Source organism: Nicotiana tomentosiformis, chromosome 11 (genome assembly GCF_000390325.3).
Source record: "Nicotiana tomentosiformis chromosome 11, ASM39032v3, whole genome shotgun sequence".
Classification (NCBI taxonomy): Eukaryota; Viridiplantae; Streptophyta; class Magnoliopsida; order Solanales; family Solanaceae; genus Nicotiana; species Nicotiana tomentosiformis.
The window spans coordinates 52,616,246-52,628,078 of NC_090822.1; the positions used below are offsets into that span (position 1 = coordinate 52,616,246).

The 11,833-nt window shown below is 39.0% G+C and overlaps 1 protein-coding gene across 2 annotated transcripts; it reads left to right on the forward strand.

Moving 5' to 3' along the window:
* The first annotated feature begins 5,317 nt into the window (after window positions 1-5,317).
* On the forward strand, window positions 5,318-11,548 carry LOC104110511 (spindle assembly checkpoint component MAD1). Of its 2 annotated transcripts, none has more exons than XM_009620026.4 (4): window positions 5,318-5,557; window positions 7,089-7,194; window positions 7,433-7,483; window positions 11,292-11,548. In XM_009620026.4, exons 1-3 carry the CDS (start codon window positions 5,445-5,447, stop codon window positions 7,445-7,447), a joined length of 234 nt encoding a protein of 77 aa, XP_009618321.1. In that variant the 5' UTR covers window positions 5,318-5,444; the 3' UTR covers window positions 7,448-7,483; window positions 11,292-11,548. The 2 variants fall into 2 exon arrangements, with proteins under 2 accessions (XP_009618321.1, XP_009618323.1); XM_009620028.4 differs by having other exon boundaries at window positions 5,347-5,557; window positions 10,952-11,398.
* The last annotated feature ends 285 nt before the right edge of the window (window positions 11,549-11,833 follow it).

Sequence of the window (11,833 nt, forward strand, 5' to 3'; positions counted from 1 at the left end):
GTCAACCTGGTAGTTTTGATAGATTGCCTAATAGTGTTACCCGTGGGTGGCTTTAAAATGATGCCTAGCCCAGACCCCTTCATGTTCGAAGCCCCGTCCGTAAAAAGGGTCCATACCCCCAATGACGTACATGATTTCAATAAGAGTTCTTTTTCGACTTCGGGTACGAGGGTTGGTACGAAATCGGCCACGAAGTCTGCTAAAATTTGAGACTTGATGGCCATAGGGGGTTGATATTCGATATCGTATCCACTGAGTTCGTCGACCCATTTGGCCAATCGGCCTGATAGTTCGGGCTTGTGCAAAATATTATGAAGCGGGTAAGTGGTTAATACGCATATAGGGTGACATTGAAAGTATGGTCTTAACTTCTTAGAGGCGCTTATCAGTGCAAGTGCCAATTTTTCTAGGTGCGGATATCTAGTTTCTGCTTCTCCTAAGGTCCGACTTATATAATAAACGGGAAATTGCATACCTTGCTCTTCTCGAACTAGGACACCGCTTACCGCGATTTTTGATACTGCCAAGTACAAGCAAAGTTTTTCGTCTGTTTTTGGAGTATGAAGTAGCGGTGGGATCGATAGATATCGTTTTAATTCCTCTAATGCCTGTTGGCATTCCGGGGTCCAGGCGAAATCGTTCTTCTTTTTGAGTAGAGAGAAAAATTTGTGACTTCGATCTGATGATCTCGAAATGAATCGGCCTAAGGTTGCAATCCGTCCTGTTAGCCTCTGTACAGCTTTCACGCTGTCCACGATGGTGATGTCTTCGATGGCCTTGATTTTATCGGGGTTAATCTCGATCCCCCGATTTGACACCATGAAGCCAAGGAACTTGCCTGAACCGACTCTGAAAGCACATTTCTCGGGGTTGAGCTTCATGTTGTATTTCCTTAAAATCTTGAATGTTTCCTGCAAATGGGTCAAATGGTCCTATGCCCGCAGGGACTTAACTAGTATGTCATCAATATAAACTTCCATTGATTTACCTATTTGTTCTTCGAACATTTTATTTACTAGGCGTTGGTAAGTAGCTCTTGCATTTTTCAGCCCGAAGGGCATCACATTATAACAATATGTTCCATATTTGGTGACAAATGAAGTCTTTTCCTGGTTTTCCGGGTTCATCTGGATTTGATTATACCTGGAATAGGCATCGAGAAAAGTAAGGATCTCGTGGCTGGCCGTGGCACCGATCATGCGATCGATGTTGGGCAGCGAAAAGGAATCTTTGGGTCATGCTTTGTTCAAATCCTTATAATCTATACACATTCTAAGTTTGTTCCCTTTTTTAGGCACTACAACTACATTGGCTAACCATTCGGGATATTTCACCTCCCGAATGAACCCTATCTTGAGAAGTTTGGTTACCTCGTCCTTTATGAATGCGTGCTTTACCTCGGACTGGGGTCTTCTCTTTTGCTTCACCGGTCTGAACTTAGGGTCCAAGCTTAGCCGATGCGTCAATATGTCTGGTGAGATCTCTATTATATCTAAATGGGACCAGGCAAAGCAATCAATGTTATTGATAAGAAATTGAATAAGTTTTTTTCTAAGTTCGGGGGTTAATCCCGTTCCCAGATATACCTTCCGTTCGAGCCAGTGCTAGATTAGTGTGACTTGCTCCAATCCCTCAATTGTTGATTTGGTAGCGTCGGAATCATCGGGAATCACGAAGGATCGAGGGATCCTTTGATCATCATCTTCGTCGATCTTCTGATTATCTGGTCGGGTTAAGACCGATGTCTGTGATTGCTATTTGGTATCTCGTTCCCCTTTTCAGCCCGATCCCTTTACTGGCAAAGGCGAGGATATTGGATTCGCTTCCTAGACGGCAAACACTTCTCTTGCGGCCGGTTGTTCTCCGTACACTATTTTGACTCCTCTCGATATTGGGAATTTAAGGACCTGGTGTAGGGTCGAAGGTACAGCTCTCATGTTGTGGATCCATGGCCTTCCAAAGAGGGCATTGTACCTCATGTCGCCTTCGATTACATGGAACTTCGGTTCTTGGATGGACCCGGCCACGTTTGTCGGTAGAACTATCTCGCCTTTGGTGGTTTCACGTTCCATATTGAATCCGTTTAGAACTAGGGTTGCAGGTACGACTTGGTCCTGTAAACCGAGTTGTTCTACGACCTTCAATCTAATGATGTTGGCTGAGCTACCTAGATCAATTAACACACGCTTAACTTTAGTTTTATTCATAAGTACGGATATTACCAATGCATCGTTATGAGGTTGTATGACTCCTTCTGTATCTTCATCATTGAAAGACAAAGTTCCTATGGGTGCGTAATCCTGAGTTCGAGATCATTTTTCTCTCACAATCGATGTCTTAGTGAGTTTAAGCACCGGCCCTTGAGGGGTATCGACACCGCCGATGATCATGTGAATGACGTGCTGTGGTTCTTCTTGTTCGTTCTGCTTGCCGAAATCCCTATTTTTGAAATGGTTCTTCGCCCTGTCGCTTAAAAATTCTCGAAGGTGCCCTTTGTTAAATAATCGCGCTACCTCCTCTCTTAGTTGCCATGGGTGCCATGATATTCACACATTTGATTGGGATTCCTCTGGGCAAGATCGATCGTATAGGTCAAGGCCATTTAGTGTCTTTGATACCTCCGATAGCCGACACGATGGCAGATGCATCGATGCTGAAGTTAGACTCCGATAATCAAGGTGCTTCCTTAGATCCGACAGGCCTGTTGAACCTACTTCTGCTAATCAGCCCCTGGGACCCTTGACCTCGATCACTTCTTTTGTTAGTTTGTCCGAGGTTATGTCTCGATTCACTGATTCTGCGATTTTCATTATACGGTCGGTATCGATCCCCGATCGGACCTTGTTCTCGATTAATATCACTTCGAGCAGCGGGTTCAGACCCCAGTTGATCATCTTCGACCCTAATTTTTGATTGGTACCGATTGTGCATGTTCGCTCACGTGATGGCTGGGTATTTGATCAGGTTATGCTTCAACCGCCGTGAAGCCGTTGAACTTCGTTCGTTCAAGCCTTGGGTGAAAGCCTGAACATCCCAATCGTCTGTGACTGGTGACAGATCCATTCGTTCCATTTGAAAATGAGATACGAACTCCCTCAGCATCTCGTTATCCTTTTGTCTTACCTTGAAAAGATCTGATTTCCTTGTTGCGACTTTTATGGCGCCAGCGTGTGCTTTTACAAAAGAATCTGCTAACATGGCAAACGAGTCGATGGAATTTGGTGGTAGGTTGTGATACCAAATCATTGCTCCCTTCGAGAGGGTCTCTCCGAATTTTTTTAACAACACATATTCGATTTCATCGTCTTCCAAATGATTGCCCTTGATGGCAAACGTGTAAGAAGTGACATGCTCGTTGGGGTCGGTCGTTCCGTTATATTTGGGAATTTCGGGCATACAAAATTTTTTGGGGATTGGTTTTGGGGTTGCGCTTGAGGGAAAAGGTTTTTGCACTAATTTTTTGGAATCCAACCCTTTTATTATTGGTGGAGCTATCGGGATCTGATCGACCCTAGAGTTATACGTTTCTACTTTTTTATCATTAGCTTCGACTCGCTTTGTAAGCTCCTCGAGCATTTTAGCAATTTCGGAAGTAGTCCCCGATTCTTGCTTATTTGACCTCACTATGGCTGGCTCCGTTTTGTGGGCGATTTCTCGAAGTGGACTGGGCTCCGGCCTGCTCGGTAGCTGGGTTTGGCTCTGCAACTAAGCTATCGCTTCCTGTTAAGTTTGCAACATTTCGAAAATCATACGCAAGCTGACGCTGTTTTCCTCGACGTTATGGGTGTTTCGAGTTGCAGACTGAGTGCCACCATGAATGCTATTTTCAGGTTCAAAATGTACGTTCGCCTCAATGGCCACATGTTAATTGATATCTATCGGTACTCCGATTCGAGCTCCAACGGCCTTGATAAGTGGTCTTTCGGCACTGGGTGTCAAGTTGTTGTTCTCATCTTGAAGACCGGCTTCGTTGTCGATACGTAAGGCCATTTGATTGGTAGTTAGTCGTTGCTAATCCGAAACCCGAGATACTTTCGGAAACAAGCGCAAAATGTTATGTTTTTGCAGATTCGTATCAAATAACCACTGTTATCCTTAGCCCCATGGTGGGCGTCAAACTGTTTACCCGAAAAATGGATAGAGTTAAATTTGTACGTAGTTCTAAGGATATGTGGTATAGCTTAATACAAACCGTAAGGATAAATAAAAATATCAAATATGGATTGCAAAGAGTGCAAAGTAAATAAGGTTATAAAGAAGATGATTTTTAGGACTGAACATGTTGAATCAATTTATGAAGCTTAAAAGAACAACTCTTCACTATAGGAGAATATGGTGCTTGAATTACAATGTAAGCAAAAACTTGGTCCTTACAGAAATAATAACCATCCCCTTTTATAGTAGAGGGATTTTACTTTAGATATAATTAAAAATACATAATGGGAGACCCACGATAAATCAGTTGTTCCATAATTCCTGCCAGGATTCTCTCCTCTAGTGGGATTGCAACGGCTCTTGTCTATGAGCTCGATATTGACTCGAGTTTTCGGTTTTGTCTCGAGCTCTCGATCTTGACTTGAGCTCGATTCTGACTCGGATCCTTGCATTGATTCGGGGTCAGTGTTGGTCGGTCTCTGAATCATAAGCTCGATAACTTTACTTTGCATCATAGTTCGATTTGGATTCTAGTTTGATAATGATATCGAGCTCGACATTGATCGGTCTCTCGGGTTCGAAGCTTGTTTGTACCATCTTCGGAACCCATCTCGAATTCTTACTCCGATCTATTACGTTTTGACCTCGATCAATCGTACAAAGTCGAAATCTATTTCGACCGTGCCGAAATCTATTTTGACTGTATACATAACCACAATGAAAAAAAAAAAAGTGTTTCTAAAAAAGAATTCACTGAAAAACGGTTTATAGAAAGTTGTCCAAAAGCCACCTAATCGTTTCTTCTCATTTCTTCTGCGTTTGGTGACTGGTCATAATTTTCTTTTCCAAAAAATAAATAAAATAAACCTACCAACTTCTGAGGGTGTTCGTTTGGACTTTAGAATGTTTCTTCGAAAGGGTTTGTTAGTTAAAAAAAAAAAAAACAAAACAAAAACTGTTTTGGGACTACTTCAAACAAAAAACAAAACTTTTTGGTGGTAGAACAGATTTTCTTATTAAAAGATAAAACTATCCAAAATTCCAAATACTTTGTGTTTCTTTATTTTTTTTAAAAAAAAAGATTATATTAAAAATTGTCTATAAATGTTCCATGTTAGCACTTATAATTTTTATTTGTTTGTGTGTCCAAGGAGCTTAAGATGAGTCAGATTAATAGCAGGAGACATAGTGCGTGTATTTTGAGGTTGACCCATTTCCCCAAAACTATAAAGTCAAAATAGAAATGAAAAAAGGAATAAATTGAGAAAAGTCAAGAGAAGAAGAAGAAGATGGGTTGCTTCGATTGCTTCGACGGAGGAAGCAAAAGAGAGCAGCGGAGAGAGGAAGAACGAATTGCCTCCGAAGAAGCTCGTGCCAGAGCTGCTGAAGCCGCCCAAAAAAGGCATTTCTTTTGCTTACCCTTAACTTGTTACCCACCATAATAATATATAGTCTTTGCCCCTTTAAATTTGTTTCCTTATCTGTTGAGTCGCAGTTGATTGATGTATCCACATTTTCTCTCTTTGCGTTACTGAATTTTTTTACAGTTGTTGTAATTCCATTATTATTCAATTGATGGCTTGACCACAATTCAATCTGCTATGAACAAGAAATTTGCTCATGGACTTAAAACATTAGCACGTGTACTCATTAAGGATGGGTATTTCATAAAGAAACTTGCTTAGGGACTTGAGACATAATAATAAAAGTTGCCCCGCATCAAATTCAATGATCAAAAAAGGAATTAAATTGCAGTCATGAAGGATGTTTGTTTCTTGAATTCGTACTATCCACAAAAATGCTCGCTGGTTGCTCATATATCTTGACAGATCTTCATGCATTTTCTGTTGCTCTCTCTGAAGCAATCAATAGTACTTGATGATTGGTTTTTAGTCTTTGTGAAATTTTAGAGGTATGATTTCATTCATCAATTGAGTGCCCAAGAAGGGATTTGGGATGATGTATTCTATCTTATGAAGGAGGAGAGAACTAATAATATGTCTTACAAAGCTGGATTATTCATCAGGAGCAGACGAACGAATGAGAGGAGGATTGGGGGGTAGACAAACGTTGAGTTAGAGAGGAAAGAGAAAGTGTAAATTCATTCTACTCCCACTACAAGCATACAAAACTTGTGTGCAGAAGCCGTGTTTCGAGTAAACAATTGTTAAATCTTAGCAGGACGTTAAAAGCAGTCATCTCCCTCCCCTTTCGCATGTTTCCAAACACAATACTAGTAAGGCCCGAGCTGAAGGAAAGTTGAAGCTTTTAGTCATACATAGAGCTCTTTTAGGCATATAGTACCTATTAGCTGCCAAATCAGTACAATCTCTTAGTAACTACTCCGTCTGTCCCAATTTATATGTCATACTTTCCTTTTTAGTCTGTCCCAAAAGAATGTCGTACTTCCTTATTTAGAAACAATTTAACATTAAACTTCCTACTTTACCCTTAATGAGATGATTTATAGCCACACAAGTATCTAGCTTCTTTTGCATCACAAGTTTTAAAAGTTTTTCTTTCTTTCTTAAACTCTGTGTCAAGTCAAATACCGCCACATAAATTGGGACGGAGGGAGTGCTAATTACTAACCATGTGAAGTTTGTAGTTTGCACAAAGAGATCGATATCTGTATAACCTCAATGAAAGATTGAAACTCAAACATGCACCGGGCGGTACATATAAAGTCAGCCTCATATCAACTGACCACCCACGGCAGGAAAGATACTTAAATGGGACAAGGGGCACTGGTCTCATCCTAAGTACAAGCATATAATATCTCACTCTTGCGATTTGAACTTCTTATATTGATGAATTCATAACTTTGCATTCTAATTATGCAGCTTCTCCTGACATTGTCAGATTGCCACTACTGATTTAATTACTAGATCTTCTACGTAACTTGATGGCTTGAATAATCCCAACATTTACAGGCAAGAAGAATTTGAAAAATCTGCTGCAGGAAGAGCAGCACGTGCACAAATGGAAGCTTCCGCCAAACAATCAACGATTACGAACAAAGGAGAAGCAGTTCTTAAGGTATTCTCCTTGTTTTATTGATTACTGGTGACCGTTCTCTCTATTATATACTTATCATTTTGCATCGCAGCTACTTCTCATATTAGTTAAAAACAGTATTCACAGTTTAAGGTTCCTCTATCATTAGTCCAAAATCCTTTCTTTTGAGATTGATGCTTTCCATGCCAAGTCTAAATACTTAAAGATAACTGAAAATAATACTTTGAACTCTGATCTGCGAAAAATTATGTGGATGCAGTGGCAGATGGGATGAGGATTAGCTCTCTTTGGATGACTTCCTCCATTCACTGTAAGCATCACTACTACCCAATTTCTGTGTTTCTTTTAGTTTCTTATTTAGAAAATGGCCTTGAGCATTTGAAGATTGAAACATACTTCTGCAAAGGTACAATTAAGAATGTCTTTATATTACTTAATGACTCTTTATATTTTGTATATTGACTTTTGAAAAATCGTTTCCAGTCAGATCTGTTAGTTCTATTTAAGACTGTCAATGATGTGGATATTGAATGTAGAATCTGGAGGAGTAAGTAACATCTCAAGTGGGAATGTAAGTAAGCATGTTTTGGCCTGCCAAAATTCCTGTCTCATGGTGGTGTAGTCTTTTGTGTTTGGTCAAACTTCATATGCCTCACAAAAGCCCATATCTAAATTAAACCAGTCAGTGCCTCCCACTGTTTTTCTCAACTGTACCTGAACATCTTTCTTGTTTCCAAGTGCTGGCGAGATATCGTAGCCATCTCTTCCTTTCTCTTCTACAACAGATGGTAAGAACTATTTTTCCTTTTATGGGAACAATAGTGCCATTGCTGTATTTTATTTGTATGCATTCAAACTAAAATTCTGTGTCTGAAGTACAAGAGACACCAATACTTGTGTAACTGTACTAAAGATCCTTCAGTTGTTTTACCAGGTGGAATATTTGAGGTGCGCCTATACTAGCGTTGACACCACGGTAATTAAAAGAACAATAAAAGATCCTTCCAGTTTTATGTTTGTTATATTCTCACATTTGAAGAGAGGGTGCTCTTCTGTGGGGTAAGGTTCTTTTGTCATTGGAATTAAATGGAATGCGTACATTCTTGGAATGTTTTTATTACTGCCTATAGATAAATCATGTACCTATTAGTGGTACTTCAGTTCATAACAACATACCCAGTATTATCCCACACTGTGGGGTCTGGGGAGGGTAGTGTGTACGCAGACCTTACCCCTACCTTGTGAGGATACAGAGGTTGTTTCCAATAGACCCTCGGCTCAGGAAAGCATGAGCACTACATTAATGAAAAATATAGACAAGAAGGGACAATACCAAAAAGTCATATAAAAGCAGAATAAAAACAACAAGATAGTAAGGTGATCAATAATGAAAGAAAACAACGGTTAATCATAAAAACGTATTACCAATAGAAAGCGAGACTGCGTGCTAAGGGTGGCAAGTGGGCCGGTCCAGGCCCTGGACCGGCGCAGTCTGGGACCGGCCCGGGACCGCGGGCCAAACGGGCTAAACGGGCCAGGACCGTTTGGCCCGGTTTTAGTGGGTCTGGGCCGGTCTCGTGGGCCGGTCCTATGATTTGGACCCATCAGGCCCGGGACCGTTTAGCCCGCTAGAGCCCGGGACCGGCCCGGTACCTTAATGGGCCAAACGGTCCCAACGGCTAAATTTTTTTATTTTTAAAAAAAAAAACAATATAGTCGTTGGGCTGTCAAAAATAGCCATTTAACCCCCCCAACTTTTTTTTAATACCAAACTTTTTATAATTACACTTTTTCCCTATTTTCAACTATAAATACCCCATCATTCTTTCATTTTTTCTTACAAAATTATCAATCTATCACAATCTCTCTCTAATTTTCTTCTATATCAATATATTTTTTTTTGATAAGAAATATATATATATATATATACATATATATTATACATTTAATATATATACTATACTATATATACATCTTATATATAGTATATAAGATGTATATATAGTTTATCGAATATAGGTTATTATTTATATCGATTTATATATATATATAATACATTTAATATATATACTATACTATATTATACTATACTATATATACATCTTATATATAGTATATAAAATGTATATATAGCTTATCGAATATAACTTATTACTTATATCGATTTATATATATATATATATATATATATATATACATACATATTGAGATCGATATATATTCGTATATTATACATTTAATATATATACTATACTATACTATACTATATATATATCTTATATACTATATATAAGATGTATATATTAAATGTATATATATAAATATAGCTTATTACTTATATATATATACTATATATACATCTTATATATATATATATATATATATATATATATATATATATATATATATATACATTTAATATATATACTATACAATATATACATCTTATATATAGTATATAAGATGTATATATAGCTTATCGAATATAGCTTATATATATATATACTATATATACATCTTATATACTATATATATTCGATATTAAATATTGAATATTAAAATTTAGGTCACAATTCTATAATAAAATTTATAAAGCATTGTCTTCGATATTTTTTTTAACATCCTTTTGTCTCTAATATCTATTTAATTTTTTTTTAAAAAAAAAAAATATGTTGGGCCCACTTAGCCCGTTTAGCCCGCGGGCCGGGACCGTTTAGCCCGGGACCAAACGGTCCCGGTCCCGGGCCGGTCCCTACAAAAAGCCCATTTGGCCCGGGCCCATTTGGCCCGGGCCCATTTGGAACCGGCCCGTGACCGTTTGGACCGGCCCACTTGGCCCGTTTAGGCCCGGGACCGGCCCACTTGCCAGCCCTACTGCGTGGAAATATTACTGTTATGAACACTCTATACTACCTACTCTACTACCCTAATCCTCGACATCAATACTTTTTTATCAAGGGTCATGTCCTCGGTCAACTGAAGCTGCGCCATGTCTTGCCTAATCACCTCTCCCCATCTCTTCTTTGGCCTACCTCTACCTCTTCGTAGGCCCTCCAATGTCAACCTCTCACACCTCCTCACCGGGGCGTCTGTCCTCTTCCTCGTCACATGACCAAACCACCTAAGCCGTGCTTCCCGCATCTTGTCCTCAATAGGGGCCACACCCACCTTGTCGCGAATAACCTCAATTCTTATCCTATCTAACCTGGTGTGCCCGCACATCCATCTCAACATCCTCATCTCTGCTACCTTCATCTTCTGGACATGAGCGATCTTGACTGACCAACATTCAGCCCCATACAACATCGTTGGCCTGACCATCATTCTGTAGAACTTACCTTTAAGTTTCGGTGGCATCTTCTTGTCACACAAAACACCGAAAGCGAGTCTCCATTTCATCCATTCCGCCCCAATACGATGTGTGACATCTTCATCAATATCCCCATCCCGCCCCAATACTTCAGTTCATAAACCTTTCAAAACCAGCTTAAGTTTCTAGACAAGAAAGAACTGAAATATGATGAAGCTGGCGGTTATGAAATTCAACTTTAGTGCAGTAATTAAATTGCATTTCTCCATAGGTAACATATTCTAAGTTGGTATCTGTGTCAATATATCGATGCTAGGCCAAAAATTTATTTCTGAAGAATAGATGTGATTCGAGCAAACTAACATGCTTGGCTGCTCCTGAGCAAACAGAATGTTTACCAATGACTGAGTTTTTTCAAAAGTGAACAAACTACAATATTTTTTAGGAAGTACCATCTATCTGTTGCAGCAAATTGGAAGACAACATTTGGTGAATATCATTCGAGCTATTTGAAATGAATCTGTTACTGTGGTGAAAGTGCACACTTGGAAATATCTGACGCTCAGTGTTCATTTTAAATGTTTTTTGTCGTTGTCTGTAAACTAATGAGAATAACGTGGAACAAGTCTCAGATTTGTATTTCCAATCTTTCCACCAGTTGATTTGCTCTTCGTGTCTCCGTTCTTATTTGTGTTCAGCAAAGAGTTCGAGTTTACCTTTATTGTTTTTAACTGAGCTTGTGGTTTTTGTACAACAAAAGGTCTTGTGGTTCTTAGATTTTTCTTCTTTATTCTGTTTCCTTCTTCAGGCACTAAAGTTCTTATTAGAGTTGAAGCTTGATCTCCAACAATCTGTCATTGTGGTGAACACTTGTAAATATTTGAAGTTCTTACCTATTCAATTTAGTGTTTTCTACGATCTGTCTGTAAACTGAAATGAGAATAAGGTGGATAAGGACAGTTTGTATTTCCATCTTCCACCAGTCTATTTGCTTTTTTTTTTTGTCTCTGTTCTTGTAAGATTCTCTTGTTTACAGCAAAGTGTTTAGGTGTACTCTTTACTGAACTTGTGATTCTTGTTCCACAAAATGTTATGGCTGATCTCCATTTAAGAAAAAAAAAGGTAAATGGTGTATCATGGTTTGTGGATTCTAATGGCAGAGCAGTCATTAATTAACAAGGTTCTTAAGCAAAACGGTAAGGCTTTACGAGGTGCACTTTCCAGTAGATTTCGGAAGAACCTGCTTACTATGTTCTGCCAAAGTCTTGAGTAGGCGTGATGAAATGTCAGAGCAAAATGCTATAACTTCAGAGTATATAGCATTTTGGTCAAGACTATAAACAACAAGAC